The following is a 23,710-nucleotide window of genomic DNA, read 5'->3' on the forward strand; positions in this document are numbered from 1 at the left end:
AGGGTCTCGGTCTGAAACATCGACAGTGCTTCTCCTTATAGATGCTGCCTGGCCTGCTGTGTTCCACCAGCATTTTATATGTGTTGCTTGAATTTCTTTCAGTTAGTCCTGACGAAGGGTCTTGGCCCGAAACGTCGACAGCGCTTCTCCCTGTAGATGCTGCCTGGCCTGCTGTGTTCCGCCAGCATTTTATATGTGTTGCTTGAATTTCTTTCAGTTAGTCCTGACGAAGGGTCTCGGCCCGAAACGTCGACAGCGCTTCTCCCTGTAGATGCTGCCTGGCCTGCTGTGTTCCACCAGCATTTTATATGTGTTGCTTGAATTTCTTTCAGTTGGTCCTGACGAAGGGTCTCGGCCCGAAACGTCGACAGCGCTTCTCCCTGTAGATGCTGCCTGGCCTGCTGTGTTCCACCAGCATTTTATATGTGTTGCTTGAATTTCTTTCAGTTGGTCCTGACGAAGGGTCTCGGCCCGAAACGTCGACAGCGCTTCTCCCTATAGATGCTGCCCGGCCTGCTGTGTTCCACCAGCATTTTGTGTGTGTTGATGTTTTGGGCAAGACTGGAAAGGACGGGGGAGGGTGCCAGAATGAAAAGGGGGGCGGGGGGAAGGCAAGGCGGATATCTCAAAGGTGATGGCTGAAGCCAGGTGGGTGGGAAGTATCTGATGGGGAGGAGAGTGGGCCGTAGGAGGAAGGGCTCCAGGGGGAAGTGATGGGCAGGAGAGCTGAGAGGCCAGAGTGGGGAATAGAAAAAGGGGAAGGGGGGAAGTGTTTTTTTTTAACCAGGAGGAGAAATCGATCAAGTTGGAGGCTTCCCAGACAGGGAAAAAAAGGTGTTGCTCCTCTGCCTGACACGTCAGAGTGGGAATGGGATGACAAGTTGCTGGAACAAAAATGATTGAGGCAGGTACATTAGCAACACTTGTGAGGTACTCGGGACAGGTACGTGGACAGAGCAGATTTAGAGCGGAGGTTCCCAACCCGGGGTGCACGGACCCCTTGCTCAATGGCATTGGTCCCTAGGTTTTTTTTTAAAAAAAGAGGTTTGGGGACCCCCAGTTTTGAGGGACATGGGCCAAAGGCAGGTAAGCGAGACTCGCTCAGGTAGGAATGTTGGTTGGCCTGAAGGACCTGCTTTTGTGATATCAGTGAAAGCATAAATAGTGGCCAAGGACGCGGGTGAGTTGCCCTGCTCGGCTTGGAAGTGGGGAGTGGCAGAAGAAAGAACCTGGTCTTAACATCGGCAAGTGCAGAGCTCAAAGCGTTACAGGAGGAAGTAAATATGTAAAGAGAATATGGTCTTAAAAAAAAACAATTTGCACACAGTAGATCAGAGAATGGTTGAAAAATTAGAAAGGGATTGACTGAGAATACTTTGAAAAAATATTTGCACTTGTTGAATTGTTTCTAGAAGTGTTGGAAGTATTTTGTTTATACTGTGGATTTACATATGAAATCCCTTACCGCAGAGGCCATTGAGGTCAAATTAATCACAGTGTGTACGCAGGAAGCAGCTGAGCCCTTGGAAGAGGGGAGAAAAAGCATGAAAGCGAATTGGGAGGGGATGAAGTAATAAGATCAGAGTCTTCCCGTGTCTGCCTGTCAACAGGAAATATTTGAAGAAATGAAGTAGCCTCCTGTGCTGACATTGCTTGAACAATATAGGAACAGGACTAGTCCGTACAAACCTTGCAAGCCCGCTCTGTCGTTCAATGAATTTCCATTTTTCTCCCCTGTGATCTCTTTCTGTCTTCTGCCTGTTACGCCGCTAGTGTTTCGGGCAGCAGTGAAGGTCCTCGCTCTCTGGCGGTGTTCACGGCTTCCTTCGTCGTGCTGGTAGCTTCCTCTCGGATGTCACTTCTGTCAGTCATGCAAGGATGTAACGTTAAAGCATAATGAGTCCTCACTTGGAATATTATGAGTAGTTTTGAAACCTTATTTAAGGAAGGACGTGCTGACACTGGAGAGGGCTCAAAGGAGGTTCACGGAAATGATTCCAGGATTGAACAGCTTGTCGTAGGAAGAGCGTTTGATGGCTCTGGGCCTGTGTTCACTAGAATTCATAAGGGTGAATGGGGGGTGACCTAATTGAAACCTGTTGAATGGTGAAAGGCCTTGATTGAGTGGATGTGGAGAGGATGTTTCCTATGGTGGGAGAGTCCAGGACCAGAGGGCACAGCCTCAGAATTAGAGGGGTGTCCTTTCAGAATGGAGATGAGAGGGATCTTTAGCCAAAGAGTGGTGAATCTGTGGAATTCATTGCCAACGGCGGCTGTGGAGGCCAAGTCATTGGGTATATTTGAGGCAGAGGCCGATGGATCCTTGATCGGTCAGGGCATGAAGGGGTACAGGGAGAAGGCAGGAGGTTGGGGACTGAGAGGAAAAATGGATCAACCATGATGAAATGGTGGGGCAGGCTTGGTGGGCCAAATGGCCTAATTCTGCTCCTACATCTTAATGGTCTTAAGTTCCGGGTGGGGACTGAGGAACACCATTGTACTCTGACGCGGAAGGATCCTTCATTGTTGTTTCCGTAACTGTTGTTTGACCAGTCAGGGTTGTTAACCCTGAGGTAAACCCCTTTACCTGGAGGACTGGTGGACCACGCTTAGTCTGGCCTGTGCTCTTTGACCTATTTGGCATGGGTGATCCTACCAAGGGCCAAAGCATAAACCCCTGACTCCAGTCAACATAGCTCTCTTGGTCATTGAGGCACGCCAGCCTCCGAACCCAACGACAAGGTTGTAGCCCTCTTGGCGATTCCCCCCCCCCCCCCCCCGCACTTCCCCAATTCCCATTACTTTTTGTTTGTTTTCCTTACTCCTGAAAAATCTTAATCAATCTCGGTCTTCGAAGCACTCAGTGACCATGCTTTCCCGCTGCCCTGGGCTAGCACAGTCCGAAGATTGGAGGGTGCATTATGTGTTTGGTGAAGCAGGGAGTGTTTGTATTGGGAGACGAGGGGACATTGGGACAAACTGGCTCAACTTGCAGCCGAAGTCAGGAAGCACGGATTGCTCAGGTAGCCGGCGAGGTTAGGTTGCTGAGAATGAGAAAATCTGAAAAGCTCTGTGCTTGGAATTGACACTCACCAGAATAGACTCCAACCCCCCTTTCTTTCTCGTTCTGACGAAGGGTCTCGGCCTGAAACATCAACTCTTTATTCACTTCCAAGACGCTGCCTGACCTGATTTCCACCAGCATTCTGTGCGTAATGCTGCTGACGGTTCCACAAGTCAATACATCAGTCAGCAAGTCACTGAAAGACCCTTGGACCTCATGGGAAGGATCTGACCTCAGCCGGGAATTGCTTTTTTTTCCTTTTTGATGGTTTTCAGGGAAGGATCTTGCAGGCAGGCATGAATCCGTGACTGTTGAAACGGGAAGTGCTCCCAGTGCTCATCGTTGAGGCCACGCCCGTAGGAACAGGATTTACGTTTCAGGTCGGAGAACCTTTAGTCAGTGTTGGGAAAGAAAGGGTTGAAAAAGTGAGAAGGATTTGGAAAGGTTGGGTGTGAGGTGGAACATAGCCCAGGGCGCATCGAAGTGACGTGGCCTGGGTCCGAGAGCGAGGAACAAGTCCAAGTTTGGACGATTTAAGTGCCAGGCCGGATGGATTGGAAGGGCAGGGCGCAAGGACCAAGGGCTGCGACGCTTTACCCCGCTTTGCGATGGACTGAAGCTGAGGCTGGGCGGGGTTCTGTTCTGGCTGCTCCAGGCTAGGCGTCTGAGGACTCACTTTCGTTCTGAGCGCTACTGGCTAACTTTTACCGTTGGCAGGGTTTGTGGTTTTGCTTAACAATCTCTGCACATTTGGGTGTTGGTTGTTTTTTTTAAAAAAATGGGTTATTTTGAGTCTCTTGTGGCTGGCTGCAAGGAGATGACTCTTTAGAAGATATGTACAGACTTTGATAATTAGTGTAGTTTGGACTTTGAAAATCAAGAAATGCAATTACTAAAAATCCGAAATAAAAATTAAATGCTGGCAGTACTCAGCTGACCTTGCAGTATCTGTGTTGAGGGAAGGATCAGCTTGTCAGACCAGTAGGATTGATCAGCTGATTGACATACCTTCTTTGAAGATGTGTTTAGGAGTGATCAGGAGGAGCCTGATTAGCTGGGATCTGATCAGGAAATCAACAACCCTTGTGGGGACGGGGTAGTGGGGAGAGAAACGTGCTTTTAGTTACACACATAAAATGCTGGAGGAACTCAGCAGGCCAGACAGCATTAAGGGAAGTGAATAAACAGTTTGGGCCGGGACCCTTCTTCAAGATCGGAAAGGAACGGGGAAGATGCCAGAATAGAAAGGTTGGGGGGGAAGGTAAAGGAGGTGATAGGTGGAGCCAGGCGTCTGGGAAAGGGCTGGAGAGGAAGGAATCTGATAGGAGAGGAAAGTGGACTTTAGGAGAAAGGGAAGGAGGAGGGGACCCAGGGGGAGGTGAGAAGAGGCAAGAGGCTGGAGTGGAGGGAGAGGGGGAAAAAATTACCAGAAGGAGAATCAATGTTTGTGCCATCAGGCTGGAGGGTACCCAGATGGAATATAAGGTGTTGCTCCACCCTGTGAGTGACCCCATTGTGGCACAAGAGGAGGCCATGGAGTGACATGTCGGAATGGGAGTTGAAAACTTTCCAGTTTGGCCAACAGGAAGGTCTGCTGTTTTGACGGATGCACTGGAGGTACTCGGCAAAGCAGGCCCCCCCAGTTTTCGACAGGTCTCACCGATGTAGAGGAGGCTGCATTGGGGGCACCGAGCACAGATGACAACCCCAGCAGATTCGCTGAATGGTGGTGGGGGAGGAGGTGATTGGGTGGGGACATTTTGGCCAGTTGCAGGGACAAGTGCGGGGGGGGGGAGATTAGTGGGGAGGGACAAATTGTTGTTTTGTGGCAACAGTTCAGTGCAGGCATATAAAAAAATTATCATAAGTTACAATAGAAATAAGTAATTTGTGCAGAAGAGGAGTAATGAAGAAGTGCTTATGAAGTCCTGGGCTGTTCAGAAATCTGACAGACAGGACAATACAAGAGCAGGGATGTGATGCTGAGGCTTTGTAAGGCACTGGTGAGTATTGTGAACAGGTTTAGGCCCCTCATCGTAGAAAAGATCTTCTGGCTTGGAGAGGGTCCAGAGGAGGTTCACAAGGATGATTCCAGGCATGAAAGGGTTATCATAAAGGAACATTTGATGGCTCTGGGTCTGTACTCACTGGAATTTAGAAGGATGAGGGGGGAATCTCATTGAAACCCTTTGAATGTTGAGAGGGTGGAAAGCATGTTTCTCATGGTGGGGGAGTCTAGGACAAGAGGGCACAGCCTCAGGATAGAGGGGCGCCCTTTCAAAACGGAGATGTGGAGAAATTTCTTTAGCCGGAGGTGGTGGGTTTGTGGAATTTGTTGCCACGTGCAGCTGTGGAGGCCGGGTCGCTGGGTGTATTTAAGGCAGAGATTGATAGGTTCTTGATGGGACATGGCATCAGAGGTTACGGGGAGAAGGCTGGGAACTGGGGTTGAGGAGGAGATTTTTTAAAAAAAGAATCAGCCACGATTGAATGGTGGAGCAAAATCAATGGCCTGATGGCCTAATTCTGCTCCTATGTCTTATGATCTTATGGAGAAAGTTGTTCCTAAAACGTTGAATGTGGGGCCTGTACCTCCACCTGATGATAGAAATGAGAAGAGGGCGTGTCCTGGGTGGATTGCGACTTCTTGAGGGAGGAGGTTAGTTATGTGGTTTAGAGAAATCGTGGAAAGCCGGGTCAGCAAAGTTACATTTAATAATTGCTGTTCAGTCCAGAGCCGGGTTACTGATCAACCCATTTCCTGTGACATACGACGTGCTTGCTGAGCTCTTTTTTTCTCCTCGCTGCAGTTCCAGGCTCCACAAAGGTGTCTTGTTTCATGCATGCAAGCCATTCCAAAGTTGAGAATCCGTGGGTAGATCTTTGCCTAGTGTGACGATGCCAGAACAGCTGATAGCGATCTGATGGCAGTGATAAGGGCACGAAGCGAGCCTCAGTCAGAGTCGATGCTCCCGCTAATTTCTAACGACCAGTGTGCCCAAAAATCTTGCGCTGTGCAATTTTTTGCCCAATGACAACAACATGTGCGCACTGGATTTTATAAATGGAGGTATTCATTTTAGCAGCTAGCAAAACATTGTCGGCAAGAACTTTTATCTCTGGGTCGGATCGTTTTCACTCTCGTTCATCTGCGGTCTCACAGTCCATACTTAAGGCTGATTTATACTTGTGCATACGGGGTACGCCGTAACCCTGATTTTCACTTCTGCGTTGCTCTGCGCCGTAGTGAGCATGCGTTGGTGTGCGCCAAAACGCTAGTTGGCGATGGGGTTTCTACGCCACTGCGTTGAGTTTCTTTGTGAGAGACATGGACGAGGAAATGCATTTCAAACATTTTCACACGTCGGTAGGTAGATTTGACGATTCGGTTCATCTATTTTGCACCAGTGTACAGACGTGGTGGAGAAGAAGCACCCAGAAATGCAATGCTACCAAGCAGACCAATCACAGTTGTTGCAGTCTGCATCGCCGCGACGCATGAGTGAGCTTTTTGGGGAGGTGCACGTCACCCTACGGTGTAGGGTACGCGGTGCCTATGGTGTAGATGTGACGCACAAGTATAAATCAACCTTTAGCAGGCCTGTAGCGGGTAATGAAGGATTTTCTTGCCAGAGCTTTTGTGCACCGTCCACATGTGATTGCTTGCTAAGTGACGCTAATATCTCTCCATTTTTTTCCCATTTTCAAATTCTCCAGCAGCTTTTGCATCGCGACAGTCCACACAGGTAACGCCAGTTTCTGTACCGTACATAAATATTTCTCATAGCTGCACGTTCCTGACCTCGTGAGCTTTCGGTATAGCAGTTTCTACTGTCTCATTAAGCCATTCCACTTTAAATGAGCTCGCAATTCTTTTCAGCTTCACACCCTTCTTTGGAATTCTTTTTTTTAGAATTTTTGGAATTTGGAATACTTCTTTGGGATTCGACATAGTGGATCAATAATTTCTTCAAAAAAAACCCAGTATAAATAAGCCAGCTCGAAGATTCACAGGCAAATGATCGTAAACTCCATGTTGTCAACCACCTCTGCATCAGAAACCAGAAAAGGAAATGTGGATTGTTTACGATCGTGAAATATACTTGAAATGCCAGTGAGGTAGAGGGTGCCAACCTTTTGTGCTCAGTATAAATTCCGTCATGCGCTAGTAGCAAAAGATGTGTGTGTGCACACGCATGTGCAACCTCAGAGGGGAACGTTAGTCCTAGTGCTTGCTGGCTTTGACATCTCGGGGTCTCTGTTGGAAACAACAAACTTGGTGCAGTAGTTGAGCGGAGGGTAGATTGTAGTTTGTGCAAAAAAAATCAGACAGTTACGGAGAGAGACCTGTGTAACTCAGTGACACAAGAGAATGCTGGAAGAACTCAGTAGGTCAGGCAGCATCTGTGGAAATAAATAAACGTTTGACGTTTCGGGCCGAGAACCTTCTTCAGGACTGTAACAGTGCATCTTCTGGGATTTGATCTTTGCATCTCCTGGAGAATTGTGATGAATAATGATGAAGGGCAGCTCAGATTTAGCTGCTTTTGAATTGTTCGCGAGGGTGGATTTGCGGGGCAGAGTTTGAAGTTAGGGGGTCAGATTAGAGTTTAGGGACAGGACAGGAATGTGGAGGAATTAGAGGTCAGGCCGGAGTGCTAAGTTTCCTCCGCATTTGAAAACCAGTGACACGGACGTGAATCATCTGTGATCGGATTTTGGTGGGGCAGAGTGAATGAAAGCACCCCCCCCCCTTCCCATCAGCAAGTTGTCGGCAGGTTCGGGAGCCTGAATTTTATGCGGGCGAGTAGAATGAGGTCCAGTGACAGAACAGGTTTGCAAACTAGTGGGACCAGAGGTTCGAGGCCTCATGTTCTGTGATTGGTGTGGCCTGGGGTCAAGCACGAGGGTTGAATCGGAGGTCAAGGTCTATCGGCCGGAACTGAGTCTGCGAAATCCTGCGAGACCACTGGTGGGGGGAGGTGGCGTGTGGGACGAAGCCCGGTGCCTGCAGGCCCGGGTCTGCTGCTCGGCCGGTCCTGGGGTTAAAGGACTGCGTCCGTGAGCCGTTGGGAGAGAGGAATGGGGTTCGCTTTTGCTGTGGCTGTTCGGTTGCTCGTTGCGTTCTCTGCTGTTCTGCTAGGCATCGTGGGTATGTGTGGCGACACTTGTGGGCAGCCGCCACAACACTCTCGGCTGTGCTGGTTGTTAAAACTCTGTGTTCCTATGTGCACATGACAAACTTGAAAGTTAAAACTGATGGAGAGTGGCCATGTCACAGGGGACAAACATTTCTCTCAGTATCCACCACAAGAGAACATTGTGCATCACTTCTCTTAGTTCAGCTTAGCTCGCAAATATTGCGGTTTACCATTTCTATTGACGTTGCAAAAATCATCAGCGTGATTATTAACTGATTGCTGTCATTCGTGTTGTTTGTTAAAAGTTACCCTAGTAAATATCAACATGAACAGAAGAGATTCAGCAGATGCTGGAAATCCAGAGCAACTCACACAAAATGCTGGAGAAATTCTGCAGGTCAGGCAGCATCTATGGGAGAGGAATAAAGAAGCTGACATTTTGGGCCGAGATCCTTCATTGGTACCTGTTAAATACCGCACGATGGCTCTTGCCAATTGAGGCATGCACAGTTCCGACGAAGGGTCTCGGCCCAAAACGTTGACTGTTTGTTCTTTTCCACAGATACTGCCTGGCCTGCTGAGTTCCTCCAGCACTCTGTGTGTGTGTGTGTGTGTGTGTGTGTGTGTGTGTGTTGCTTTGGTCTTCCAGCATCTGCAGCTTTTCTCTTTGTATGCGATGGTATCAGATTCCCACCCTCCTTTACTTTTGCTTTTCCGATTTGCCACCTTCCCTTTCAGCCTCCAGAGCTTCCTGCATGTTTTATAAACCACTTCAGAAGCGTTAATTGGTATGCAAATTGGGGCGGAATGGTCGCGTGGCAGTTAGCGCGGCGCTTTACAGTACCGGCGACCCGGGTTCAACACTGCCTGTGAGGAGTCTGCATGTTCTCCCCCGTGACTGTGTGGGTTTCCTCCGGGTGCTCCGGTTTCCTCCCACTGTCCAAAGATGTACTGATTGGTAGGTTAATTGGTCATTGTAAATTGTCCCGTGATGAGGCCAGGAGGGTTAAATTGGGGTGGGGGGGGGGGTGCTTTGCTCCATGATTCCATGCTGCATCTCAATCAATAACTAAATAAAATTGTATTACTTCTTCAGGTTGAATATTTTTATTTTCTGACATTTTTACTGTATTCAGTTGAAAACCATCAAAAAAGCCACGTGGCAGCAAAACAGTCACCGTACTGTCTAAAGGCCTGATAATCTGGAAATCAGTTTGAAGACCAAAGAGGCAGCTGGGAAGAGTCAAACTTGAGTAATTGAGTTGGAGTTGCAAAGCCAGTATCCATGATTGTTACCGCAGAACTATGAACGCACATCTTGCTTTCTCGGTAACCTCAAAGACAGAAAATCGGTCTGGCCAGTAAATGATTCCGGGCTCAGTCGATGTGATTTATTGATTTGATTGATTGGTTGTCCACCCCGTCTGAGGTTTGTGCCGTTCAGTTGCCTGTTGGTCAGTGGCTGCCGAGTCCTGAGCTGTGAGCGTCGTTGACGGCCGCAGTGAGGACTGTGCTGGGTCTGGAAGCGGAGCCGCTGATACTGCTTTCCTCCTTCGATGAGCAGCGATGGCTGCCGCTCGCCGCCTCTCCTGCAGGTGGCCGTCAGCCTCGCTGGCTCATTCTGGTCTTGCGCGCTCTGCTCCGGCCGTTTTGGTACCTGGTTGGCTGTTAATACCTCAGCTGAAAAGAATACGGGAGAAATAAATGTCAGCGTTGCCCGTGACACCCACTTCCCGAGGAAGAGTGAAGATAAACATAAGATGCAGAAATCGTTCTAGTTACGTAGAACATAGAACAGTACAGGCCCTTCGGTCCACAATGTTGTGCTGACCCTCAAACCCTGCCTCCCATATATCCCCCCACCTTAAATTCCTCCATATACCTGTCTAGTAAACTTCACCAGTGTATCTGCCTCCACCACTGACTCAGGCAGTGCATTCCACGCACCAACCACTCTCTGAGTGAAAAACGTTCCTCTAATATCCCCCTTGAACTTCCCTCCCCTTACCTTAAAGCCATGTCCTCTTGTACTGAGCAGTGGTGCCCTGGGGAAGAGGCACTGGCTGTCCACTCTGTCTATTCCTCTTAATATCTTGTACACCTCTATCATGTCTCCTCTCATCCTCCTTCTCTCCAAACAGTAAAGCCCTGGCTCCCTTAATCTCTGATCATAATGCATACTCTCTAAACCAGGCAGCATCCTGGTAAATCTCCTCTGTACCCTTTTCAATGCTTCCACATCCTTCCTATAGTGAGGCGACCAGAACTGGACACAGTACTCCAAGTGTGGCCTAACCAGAGTTTTATAGAGCTGCATCGTTACCCCGCGACTCTTAAACTCTATCCCTTGACCTATGAAAGCTAACACCCCACTCTCTTGTCCAGGACTTCACCTGACTGCTTTTTATTTATAAAAGTCGAATCTCTTAACTCTTTGATTTGGGGTACCTCTGGAGACGTCAAGAAAACTGCAGCAGACAGAGTTGAGTTGGAAGGTCCTGGGCTGATGATGGGGGTAACCTCATCAATTTCCAGACTGCTCTGTGGTGGATCTGAATCTCTAAACTTGAAACAGTTTATAATGGTGGTGCCGTGATTTAACAGGGAAAGAAATCCAAAAGAGAATTTCTTTCAGCAGAAGTACATTGAAACAAAGCAACTTAACACTGTTTGTTATCAAAGTACATATATGTCACCATGTAATAACTTGGCATTAGAATCAGAATAATCTTTTATTTCCCTCCAGTCCTGATGAAGGGCCTTGGCCCGAAATGTCGACTGTACCCTGGCCTGCTGAGTTCTTCCAGCATTTTGTGTGTGTTGCTTGGATTTCCAGCATCTGCAGATTTTCTCTTGCTTGAAATCAGAATCAGGTTTAATATCACCGGCACATGTCATGAAATTTGTTATCTTTGCAGCAACAGTACAATGCAATACTTAATAAAAATAAAAACTGAATTATAGTAAGTATATATTAAATAGTTACGTTTAAAATAAGTAGTGCAGGAACAGAAATGAAAAGGCAGAGGTGGTGTTCATGGTCTCAGTGTCTGTTCAGAAATCGGACAGCAGAGGGGAAGAAGCTGTTCTTGAATCGTTGAGTGTGTGTCTTCAGGCTCCTGTACCTCCTCTCCCTGATGACAGAGGGGAAGAAGCTGTTCCTGAATCGTTGAGTGTGTGTCTTCAGGCTCCTGTACCTCCTCCCTGATGGCAGAGGGGAAGAAGCTGTTCCTGAATCGTTGAGTGTGTGTCTTCAGGCTCCTGTACCTCCTCCCTGATGGCAGAGGGGAAGAAGCTGTTCCTGAATCGCTGAGTGTGTGTCTTCAGGCTCCTGTACCTCCTCCCTGATGGTAGCAATGAGTAGAGGGCATGTCCTGGGTGGTGGGGGTCCTTAATGATGGATTCTGCCTTTCTGAAACTCTGCTCCTTGAAGATGTCCTGGATATTACGCAGGCTGGTGCCCATGATGGAGCTGAATGAGTTTACAACCTGTTGGAAGTTTTTGAGTGTTTTAGGTGACAAACCAAATCTCCTTGAACTCCAAATGAAATATAGCCACTGTCTTGCCTTCTTTGTAGCTGCATCGATATGCTGGGACCAGGTTAGATCCTTGGAGATATTGACACCCAGGAACTTGAAACTGCTCACTCTCTCCACTTCTGACCCGTCTATGAGGAAATGCAGTAGAACTTATGAAAGTTCAAACATCAAACAATTAATGTGCAAAAGAAAGCAAATTGTGCAAATAAACATTTATTATACACACATACAGAGAGAGAACATGAGTTGTGGAGTCCTTAAGTCTGGCTGATGTGAGCCAGTGAGGCGCTATTTAAAATTCCTTGGGAAATGACTTAATTAAATGGATCTGACCATGGCTGAATTTGATATTGCGGACCTGCTGTGGGTGCATAGTTCACCTGTAAACAATTGACCATTGGCGGAAAATGGGTGACATGTTGTATTTTCTCTTTTAAGAAAAAAAATAGGTTTGCTAAGTGTGTGGTGTAGTCCGAGATGTTATCTATCCCTCAGTAGTGAAGTAATTCTGTTTTTTCGGTGTCACAGCTGCCCACAGGAATGTGCAGCAAGTTATCAAACGTTGCAGATTAGGGTTAATGCTTTTAAAGTTCATTTGAACGCTCTTTCAAAATAACTGAACGGAGGAAGTTTTTTTTAGGCATTAACGTGTTTTAGATTTTAAAATAATAATCGTTTCCTTGTTATTTTAGCTACTGGGTTTTGGGGGCTTTTCTTTCATATGGTAAGATGTTATAACTGTGGGTTGAGGATTCATTTAAGTGTTTTTTATTCCTGGAAATAGCATCATCTTCGCCTGCAGGGACAGGCGTGAAGCGCTGCTGCAAGATCGTCGATTCGGTGAAAAACACCCTTTAGTCTGCAAAAAAAAATCTGTTAGTCTTTGAGTACGGTGAGATGAACATGAGGGAATGGTGTTGACTGGCACATTCCAGGCTGAGGGGCGCATGGAGACTTGGTGCAGCCAGTGAGAAAACTTTGTGGAGAAGGACCACGGTTTAGGCTCCTTCTGTTATTGGATATTGAGGGGCTGAGTCTGGAGGAAGAGGGTGCATCATCCCAGAGCAATGAGTGGCAATGGTGCAGTGTGTTACGGCATATTCTGGAGATATTCCATATAGCAAATATTAACTTCAACAGCAACCAGTCTTCAGATCTGAATGTGAATTGTAGATTGAATTTAAAATGCAGCTTGGACCAGGAGCTGCACTTTAGAGTAAATTGAAGACCAGAAAACACCAGTTGACCAGAGATGTCTGCATATGCATGAATGCAATCAACACTCCCCCTATTGCATGAATACGACTGAGAGACCCCAGCGTTTAGAGCAAATTGCGGAGCAGGAGACTTTCACTTGACTGAGATGTCTGCATATGCATGAATGCAATCAACATCCCATTACATGGATCCGACTGAGAGACCCCAGTAACTGACGTTAATGAGACCCCAGTAACCCCGGTGTTTCGGTGTGAAGGTCCAGGGTTTTGGAGAAATTACATACAACTCAAAAGAAGCATTGTGAGGGTAAATTGTCCTGTTACCTTTGTTCTTTTTTAAACATATAAAATGCACTGTAATGTTGTGTCAAGAAATCTCTCCCCCCTGCACCCCCTCTCCCCTTCCCCCTCCCCCTTCCCCTTCCACTCCTCCACCCTTTCCCCCAAAGACTGTGTGTGTACGTGTGTGTGTGTCTCTCTCGCTCTCTCTGGTGACTTTGTTCACAGCCACAGCGCCACGTGCAACTGGAGCACATTAACACCGTCTGATGTACAGAGCAAATGACTTTGAGAACCTAAAAGACAATGCACTGTGCTTGTTCATCTGCGTATATATTTTTTTATTATGAGTGAAGTTAGCTTTTGAAATATAAAAATGACCTTGGCAGTGGTTGTTAAAGTGTTGTTGGAGGGAGAGGAGATCACCTCGTGCAGCTGGGGATGAACTGATTTCCTGCCCGTGTAAGCATCCTGTGCTCCTGCCGCTCTCAACCCTCAACTTCCTGCCTCCCCCACTGATTCTGCGATGTGACAGATCTGATACCCAAACACAAAATGTTTATTTGAAGTGAAGGCATTGCATTTCAGTGGTGCTTTGTGCAAAAGTGTTTAACCCCCAAGGTTAACGTTTTTGCTTCAGAAGTGTACCACGTGTTTGCTGTGCAGTAACGTACAGTCACTGAGCTGACTTTGCACGAGAGGAAACTACTTCGCCCAGAGGGCCGTGGGAGTGTTGACCGAGCTGCCAGCACAAGGGGTGCATGCGAGCTCAATTTCAACATTTAAGAGAAGTTTGGAAAGGTGCATGAATGGTAGGGGTGTGGTGGGCTATGGTCCCGGTGGAGATCAATGAGTAGGCAGTTTAAATGGTTTTGGCATGGACTAGATGGGCCAGGGGGCCTGTTTCTGTGCTGTACTTTTCTACGACTCTAATCTCTTCTTGCAGGAGGTAAGTATTGGGCTATAATAATTTTTGGTGGCTGATTTTCTGCCATCGTAACTATATGTTCTGATGACTCTGCCATAGTTGGATGCATCAGCAATGGAGATGAGGCTGAGTACAGGGCTACGGTGGGAAACTTTGTCACATGGTGTGAGCAGAATCATCTGCAGCTTAATGGGAAAAAGGCTAAAGAGCTGGTGGTGGACCTGAGGAGGGCTGAGGCACCGGTGACCCCTGTTTCCATCCAAGGGGTCAGTGTGGACATGGTGGAGGATTGCAAATACCTGGGGATATGAATGGACAATAAACTGGACTGATCAAAGAACACTGAGGCTGTCTACAAGATGGGTCAGAGCCGTCTCTATTTCCTGAGGAGACTGCAGTGCCATTCTATCGTGGCTGATTTGTTAACCCTCTCAACCCTGTTCTCCTGTCTTCTCCCCTTGACACTCTCACTAATCAAGAGCCTATCAACCTGCACTGGCCTCCGCAGCCGCCCGTGACAATGAATTTCACAGATTCATCACCCTCCAGCTAAAGAAATTCCTCTTCATCTCTGTTGTGTTCTGAGGCTGTGCTCTCTGGTCCTATTCTTCCCTACTACAGGGAGACATTCTGTCTGTGGCCACTCAATAGACAATAGACAGTAGGTGCAGGAGTAGGCCATTCGGCCCTTCTAGCCAGCACCGCCACTCACTGCAATCATGGCTGATCATACACAATCAGTACCCCGTTCCTGCCCTCTCCCCATATCCCTTGACCCCGCTATCTATAAGAGCTCTATCTAACTCTCTCTTGAAAGCATCCAGAGAATTGGCCTCCACTGCCTTCTGGGGCAGAGCATTCCACATTTCCACCACTCTCTGGGTGAAAAAGTTTTTCTTCATCACTGTTCTAAATGGCCTACCCCTTATTCTTAAACTGTGGCCTCTAGTTCTGGACTCACCCAACATCGGGAATGTGTTTCCTGCCTCCAGCGTGTCCAATCCCTTAATAATCTTATATGTTTCAATCAACTCCCTCTCGAACAGGGGTTCACAGCCCTTCTTTTATAGCATGGACCCTCGCCATTAACCTAGGAGTCCATGAACCCCAGGTTGGAAACCCTTGCTCTAGACTTTTCCCTGTCCAGCCTCCTCTGTTCCAAAGGAAGTCACCCTATCCTGTCTATTCTTTGCTGGCCGGTAGTGTCTTTGCTGTCTGTCCGTGTAATGACATCGCGCAAGACTTCCAGGTGAGTGATCCCGGGATCGAATCTAGCTAGCTCTTTGCGTGCTTTCCATCCGTGCTGGGTTGAGTGTCGAGCTGGCAAGTCGGCCTCGTTAAAAAAAAGTTAAGTGCTAAAGGAACGGCGGTTGCCGCCCGACGGGGGCCCCCAGGCATGGGGAGGAACAGCCGTACAACCTTTACATAACTAACATGCCCCATCCCATAAATGTTTTCCATCCCCTTTCCAGTATAATCATGTCTTGCCTGTGATACCCTTGCTGGAACAGCACTGAGCAAAATTCCTGTTTTTAATTTTACTGGTACCGCATATGAGAATTTTACGTAAGCAATTCATTAATTATATATTCTGTTAAGTCGTAGCTTGTTAGCTTTGATGGTTCAGAGTCAGAATCAGGTTTAACATTACCAGTTTATGTCGGAAAATTCGGTAACTTGGCGGCTAGCAGTGCAGTGCAATGCATGATAGTATAGGAGAAATATGTATATCAGTTACAGAAGGCACATGTATATTAAATTGCTAAATTAAAAATATTGGAAAAACAGAAATATTAAAAAAAACGAGGTAGGGTTCAATGTCCATTCAGGAATCGGATGGCAGAGGGGAAGAAGCTGTTCCTGAATCATTGAGTGTGTGTCTTCAGGCTCCTGTACTTCCTCCCTGATAGCAGAGGGGAAGAAGCTGTTCCTGAATCGTTGAGTGTGTGTCTTCAGGCTCCTGTACCTCCTCCCTGATGGCAGAGGGGAAGAAGCTGTTCCTGAATCGTTGAGTGTGTGTCTTCAGGCTCCTGTACCTCCTCCCTGATGGCAGAGGGGAAGAAGCTGTTCCTGAATCGTTGAGTGTGTGTCTTCAGGTTCCTGTACCTCCTCCCTGATGGCAGAGAGGAAGAAGCTGTTCCTGAATCGTTGAGCGTGTGTCTTCAGGCTCCTGTACCTCCTCCCTGATGGCAGAGGGGAAGAAGCTGTTCCTGAATCGCTGAGTGTGTGTCTTCAGGCTCCTGTACCTTCTCCCTGATGGCAGAGGGGAAGAAGCTGTTCCTGAATCGCTGAGTGTGTGCCTTCAGACTCCTGTATCTCCTCCCTGATGGTAGCAATGAGAAGAGGGCATGTCCTGAGTGATGGGGGTTCTTAATGATGGCCGCTACCTTTCTGAGGCACCGCTTCTTGAAGATGTCTTGGACACTAAGGAGGGTAGTAGTCAGGATGGAGTGAGCTAATTTTACAACTTTCTGTATGCTTCAGCGTTTCCCCCCCCCCCCCCCCATATGTCTATTTTCCATAGCTGTTTGAGAGTTTTTGCAGTTAAAACTAACTGCGGTGACGTGCGTACTAAATACAGCTCAGACGATGCAGCACAACCCACACAGCGAATCACGGGTGTGCTCCTGCCTTTGGAGTGTCCTGCACAAGAACGCTTTGGGAACATAAGGAATTCGGAGCACTCGCACTAAGGCCAACGCGGTAGCGTAGTGGTTACCACAACGCTTTACAGTACCAGTCACCCAGGTTCGATTCCCACCACTGCCTTCAAAGAGTTTGTACGTTCTCCCCGTGACTGCATGGGTTTCCTCCGCGCGCTCTGGTTTCCTCCCACAGTCCAAAGATGCACCGATTGGTCTATAGATGTGTAGTGGACTGACTGGTTGCATTGTGGCCTGGTAGGGGAATTCCAATGCCTTTGAACGTAATATCCAACAAAATGGTAGTATATAACCATATAACAATTACAGCATGGAAACAGGCCATCTCGGCCCTTCTAGTCCATGCCGAACGCTTACTCTCACCTAGTCCCACTGACCTGCACTCAGCCTGTAACCCTCCATTCCTTTCCTCTCCATATACCTATCCCAATTTTTTTTTTAATGACAAAATTGAACTTGCCTCTACCACTTCTACTGGAAGCTCGTTCCACACAGCGACCACTCTCTGAGTAAAGAATTTCCCCTCGTGTTACCCCTGAACTTTTGCCCCCTAACTCTCAACTCATGTCCTCTTGTTTGAATCTCCCCTACTCTCAATGGAAAAAGCCTATCCATGTCAGCTCTATCTATCCCCCTCATAATTTTAATTACCTCTATCAAGTTCCCCCCCTCAACCTTCTACGCTCCAAAGAATAAAGACCTAACTTGTTCAACCAATTACTGTCATAGGAAAGCAGCATCTGTCATCAGAGAGCCTCACCACCCAGGCCATGCTCTCTTCTCGCTGTGCCATCAGGTAGAAGGTACAGGAGCCTCAGGACTCGCACCACCAGGTTCAGGAACAGTTACTACCCCTCAACCATCAAGTAGAAGGTACAGGAGCCTCAGGACTCGCACCACCAGGTTCAGGAACAGTTACCACCCCTCAACCATCAAGCTCCTGAACAAAAGGGGATAACCACACTCACTTGCCCATCCATCAAGATGTTCCGTGCAAGTGATCTCACTTTAAGAACTCTTTATCTTGTTGAATCATGTTCTCGTTATTTATTGCTAATTACTGATATTTGCATTTTCACAGTTTGTTGTGCATTGATCCTGCTTATGGTCACTATTCTGTCGGGGAAAAGAATCTCAGGGTTGTATACAGTGACCTGTATGTACTCTGATAATAAATTATACTTTGAACTCTGGTAGTCGTGTTGGTCATTGTAAACTGTCCAGTGATCCTGGGCTGTGGGGCTCGAAGGGCCTGTTCTGTGCCCTACCTCAATAGTAAACAAAAAGTAAATAAATAAAGATCAAACCTTACTGGATTGCCCCACCACTGAGCTGTTTCTGGTGGAGTCAGGAGAAGCATTTGATTCTGTGTGAAGCCCTACTATCAACTGAATAAACAAGCTTCTATTGGACTGTAGAAGTTTGTTTGTTCTGTGTATCAGGTCAGTATCATACTGAGTAAAGAGACCAAGACAAAGCCGAGTCGAAACAGCAACCGTGGCTGGTGCTTTCCCTCCATGTTGCTCGGGGGTTTGCTCACGAAGCATATTCTGCCGTGAGGCTCCGGTGCTGGTTCGTATCAAATGCATCAGGGTGTCTGAATGCCTTGAATCAGAATGGGTGCAACATAGAGTCGTAGGAAATTCCAGCTCAGAAACAGGCCCTTCGGCCCATCTGATCAGTGCCGAACTATTTAAGCAGTCTACTCCCGCTTACCTGCTCCGAGACCATCGCCCTCCATACCCCTCCCATCCACATACCTATCCAGACTTCTCTTAAACGTTGCACGTGCACCACACGCTGCACGTTCCACACTCTCACGATCCTCCGAGCGAAGAAGTTTCCCTTGAACTTTTTACGTTTCGCCATTAGCCCGTGACCTCTGGTTGTAGTCCCATCCAACCTCAGTGGAAAAAGCCTGCTTGCATTTACCCTATCTATGCCCTCATGACTTTGTATACCTCTGCCAAATCTCCCCTTGATCTTCTACGTTCTGAGGAATGAAGTCCTAACCTATCACCATCCTGTTGTTTTGCAGCAACAGAGCAGTGCGATACATTAAAAACACTATAAATTGCAATAGAACCATATCTAAACTAATTAAATAATTAGTGCAAAAATAATGAGGTGGTGTTCATCGGATTGGTTCATTGCTGTTCCTGAATCTCCTCCCTGATGGTTGAAATGAGGAGAGGTCGTGTCCTGGATAGTGAGGGGTGCTACCTTTTTGAGGCACCGAGGGAGCCTGGGGAGGCTAGTGACTGGGATGGACTGGCTGAGTTTGCGAATCTCTGCAGCCTTTTCTGATCCTGCCTGTATCAGACGGTGAGGCAGTGGCCTGCACCTGTAGAAATTTGCTGGAGTCCTTGGTGGCGTACCAAATCTCCTCAAACTCCTAATGGTATATAGCCGTTGTTGTGCCTTCTTCGTACAGTCGGCCCTCCTCATCCGCGGGGAATTGGTTCCGAAACCCCCCGCGGATACCAAAAAACGCGGATGCTCAAGTCCCTTATTTATCATGTATCAGTGCGGTGGTCTTTAGGACCCAGCGGAAGCCTGGACTTTATTTAACATGTCTCAGTGCGGTGGACGTTAGGACCCGGCAGTTAAGCTCTGAATCTGCAGAGTTTCTGCTCACGAAAATAATCACGATCACGACTGAAGTAATAAAGCGATCGGAAAGAGGTGAAACACTATCGGTCATTGGAAAAGCGTTAGGCTAGTCGGTCAATGATAGGAACAGTTTTAGTGGAGCATGTGAAAGGCCCTGCTCCGATGAAAGCTACAATTATTATTAAGCAGCACAGTGGTTTAATTATTGGAATACATATGCTTCTGAAGTGTTTTATATGCATAGAAAGGTAAAATATGTACTTTATACTAAGGAAAATGTTTGACTAACTGACGTTAAATAATACCGGATGTACCTGTTCCGACTTCAAATCCGATTTAAAGACGGACTCAGGAATGGAACTCGTTCATAACCCAGGGACTGCCTGTACTTTTAAGTCATTTCTAGACTACTTATAATACCTAATACAATGTAAATGCTATGTAAATAGTTGTTACACTGTAGTATTTAGGGAATAATGACAAGAAAAAAATAGTCTGTACATGCTCAAGCAATGAGGGCTGGAGAGAGAACTTCCGGGTTTTCCCGATCCGCGGTTAGTTGAATCCGTGCATGCAGAATCTGCGGGTGGGAGGGCCGACTGTAATTGCATCAACGTGTTGGGCTCAGGATAAATCTTCGGAGATGCTGACACCAAGGACTGGAAATGCCCACCTTTTCCACTGCTGACCCCAAGACTTCGCTTCCTGAAGTTCTCAATCAATTCTTGGTCTTTTCTGACCACTGGCTGATAAAAGTAACGAATAATGCGTACCTGTTGTACAGGACACGTGCGAAGAGACCCACAGTACATGAAACAGCGGTTGTAATTATGCAAGAAGTCCCTAGAAGCCGCATTATCGTTTCTGTTGCTTCCATCGTTGGTATTGCGCCGGAGAGCTTTGAAGTGAGGAGTGCTGTGAAACTGCTTATTTTATTTTGCTGGGAAGCTGCAGATAGATTTTTTTCCATTGCAAACTTTGGTAATTATGAGGGGCGGCGATACTCGCGATCGCCAGTAACCAAAGTTTGCAAAGCAGATGTGTCAGAGTAGTCAGGAGGAAGAAGTGAATGGGGGGGGGGGGGTGGAGGGAGGGGCTGGTAGGTGGGGTGGAGGAGGTCGGAGGGAGGGAACACAGAGAGAGAGAGAGAGAGGAAAAAAATAAAGCTGCTTCCTTTCTGAGCCAAGTTCAGAAGAAATGGGCGGGAGCATCTGATGTTCGCAATGCTGTCATTTCTGAAATAGTTCACCCTTTCACAACAAGGTGTTATCGGCTCGTTTTAAACATTAAAGCGTTTGGACTGTGCACTCCGGGCAGCGTGAGGGGTCCAGCCTTTGACGTTGCGGGCGGCGCGACCTGAGTAACTTCTGTCCCCCGCTTCCTTTTCCTGCCACTCCACCACCCCCCACCCCCACACACCTTTGCACAATGGTCCGCTCCTACCTTGCTGCTATGATAATGAATTGAACGGTGTCAGTGCTGAGCACGCCCGGCTGCTGGTCACAGGGGGCCGGCCCTCAGCACAGTCGGCAAGGTGTGTTGTGTACACACGCTCGGCTCACAGAGAGCTCCCTGGGCAGCAGGCAGCCAAAGAATCTCAGATTTTACTCTCGCGCTTCTGGAATTTGGCAGAGACAGCCCTGACTGGAATGTAAGTGAACAGAAGAGAAGGCGACCTGTGGATTAAAGTGGCTGCGAGAGATTTTTCTTCCCCGCCCCCCCCCCCCGCTCAGAAAAAGTAGGGCAAGCGTGAAAGTTGGGGGGAGTGCTGGTAGAAGGGGGTTGGAGAAAAGAACGCCGGAGGGAGTTCTTCCCTCGCAGTCTGCCGTGAACCACTGATTTTCAACAACCTGGCTCTCAGGCGAGAAAGGAATTCCTTTTCCCACGCTTGCATATTCCTTGACGTGAGGCGTTTTTCTCCCCCTTCGGAATCTTCCCGGCTCGGCTCACCCAGATGGAGATCCAGAGGAGGTCCATGACACCACCCTTATCGCCGGCTGCCTATGTCAACTCAGCCCAGTATTCCAGCGTCCTGGAGGGAAGATTCAAGCAACTACAAGGTAAGCGTTCCCCTTCCCGCCTTTCTTGCTGACACCGGACACCTGCGTTGGGAGTTTGCACAGTGCTGTCAGTGTATTCTGTACGTAGGCCACCGAGCAGTGGCAGTACCTGTTAAGCACCTCTGCGGAAAGAATTAAAAGGGACTCCTGGTGTGTTGTTCCTGTCCACGAGCTCAGACTCTTAATTTTACCAGTCGAGTTGTTTCAAGGGGTTCTTTGATGTCGGGGGGAAAGGTCAGTGCCCCAAAGTTGACAGCCCTTGTATACCTCTCTTCAGCTTTGCCATGGGGTAAGGAAACTGTGTGCATTCACCTGGTGCCCGTTTTGTTGGGGCATTGTTGCAGCAAGTGCTCCTGCCTGTTGATTGTATGTTAGTGTGCTGCTCTGGATTCCCAGCCTCTGCCGCCTCTCTTGTGCAAGAGCTCCTGTCCTTGCGCTTGCAGAACAGCAGCCATTTTTTAAATGCGCTACTGCTCTCGAGCTGCAAGTCGTTGGTGCTGAAAGACTGGGTTCGGTCATTCGCTGGGCTTGAGCGAATCACAGGAGTTTGATGTTGGGCGTTGCTGTCAGCTGATTTTTTTTTGAAATTTGCTTGCTTGGAACTGGTGCTGCCACAGGGTTTCAGTCTGAAACTTTGACAGCTGCTTCCCCGCGCAGGTGCCTGCCTGATCCGCTGAGGTTCTCGCGTAGGCACGCTCCCTTGTCTAGCTTTTGTGTACAGATGCCACTGTTAAAAGTTAAAGCTGAACTCAGTAACCTCAAGTGCAGTTGATAGAGCGATCGGCATAAGATGCAGGAGGAGCTCAGTGGGTCAGGCAGCATCCGTATGGCTGACATTTTGGGCCAAGGCCCTTCATGGACGGTGTGTTACTCCTGATTTCCAGCATCTGCAGAAGCTTTTTGTGTTTCTGTTAGACCATCCCAGGAAACCCCCGCCCCCCCCACCCCCCCCATTGAGACCATTTACAAGGAGTGCCGCCACGAGAAAACATCCATCATCAAAGACCCCACCATCCAGACCATGCTCTCTTCTTGCTACTGCCATTAGGCCTTAGGTGCCACACCACCAGGTTCAGGAACACTTACTACCCAACAGGCTCCTGAACTGGCGTGGATAACTTCACCCAGCACTGCTCTGATCACTGATTCCGTGATCTGCAGACTCACTTTCAAGGACCTCTTACAATGCATGTTTTCGGTATTTTTAAAAAAAAATATGCCCACCCAGTTTGACTTGCACCGTTGGTTGTTTGTCAGTTTTCCGTGAAACTATTTTGTTATTTTCCTGTAAAATTTCTGCAAGGAAGTGAATCTGACGGTACTATGTGGCAACGTATCCAATTGCAAGAAAAAGTTTGTAATAACCTGATTTTCTGCATTAATTACTCATAAAATGTCTGATCGTCATCATGCTCATAATAACAGACAAACTCAATCTGCCCAAACTAATAACACAGAAACAATTGTACTTTCCATGTCTTTATTGAAGACATTGTTTAATCGTTCACAGTCCAGGCTGGAAAAAAATATGTGAACTCTTGTGTTTAATAAGCGGTAGAATCTCCTTTAGCAGCAATGACCTCCAGCAAACGTTCCGTGTGGCTGCAGATTAGACGTACAACAGTGAGGAGGAATTTTAGACCATTCCTCTATACAAAACTGTTTCAGTTCATCACTATTTCTGGGATAGCTTACATGAACAGTCCTCTTCAGGTCATGCCACAGCATCTCATTGACAGTGATCAGGAGCCTGATTAACTGGGACCTGATCAGGAAATCAACAACCCTTGTGGTGGGAGGGGTAGTGGGGAGAGAAACGTGCTTTCAGTTACACACACAAAACGCTGGAGGAGGAGCTCAGCAGGTCAGGCAGCATCCACGGAAGTGAATAAACAGTTGATGCTTCGAGTCCAGAAGAAGGGTCTCGGCCTCGAAACATTGACTGTTCGTTCATCTCTGTAGATGCTGCCTGACCTGCTGAGATTTATTTATTTATTGAGATAGAGCGCAGAATAGTCCCTACAAGCCACACCACCTAGCAGACCCCGATTTAACCAGGGGACAGTTTACAATGACTAATTAACCTACCAACCAGAGGACAGTGGGAGGAAACCAGAGCACCCGGAGGAGACCCACATGGTCACGGAGAAAAAGTGCAAACTCCTTACAGGCGGCGGCGGGAATTGAACCCCGGGTCGCCGGTAC

General features: G+C 47.7%; 1 protein-coding gene and 1 long non-coding RNA gene across 5 annotated transcripts in view; one reads left to right on the plus strand and one right to left on the minus strand.

Annotated features, from left to right (window-relative positions):
• Positions 1–23,710, plus strand: part of LOC132384011 (spectrin beta chain, non-erythrocytic 1-like) — a 444,742-nt gene that overhangs the window by 145,430 nt on the left and 275,602 nt on the right. The window contains exon 3 of one of the 4 annotated variants that reach the window (XM_059955278.1): positions 21,414–21,505. The exons of 2 other annotated variants lie outside the window; for them this stretch is intronic. In XM_059955278.1, the coding sequence (XP_059811261.1) occupies positions 21,414–21,505 (92 nt within the window). Of the gene's footprint in view, positions 1–19,629; positions 21,506–23,710 lie in introns of those variants that run through there. One more of the 4 variants, XM_059955277.1, reaches the window with a different exon arrangement.
• Positions 9,288–22,724, minus strand: LOC132384012 (uncharacterized). Its single transcript, XR_009508827.1, has 3 exons — positions 21,818–22,724; positions 11,192–11,873; positions 9,288–9,885 (listed from the first exon to the last, which is right to left on the minus strand). It is a non-coding gene; the product is annotated as an uncharacterized LOC132384012 (long non-coding RNA).

This window comes from Hypanus sabinus, chromosome 31 (assembly GCF_030144855.1).
Source record: "Hypanus sabinus isolate sHypSab1 chromosome 31, sHypSab1.hap1, whole genome shotgun sequence".
In the NCBI taxonomy this organism is placed as follows: domain Eukaryota; kingdom Metazoa; phylum Chordata; class Chondrichthyes; order Myliobatiformes; family Dasyatidae; genus Hypanus; species Hypanus sabinus.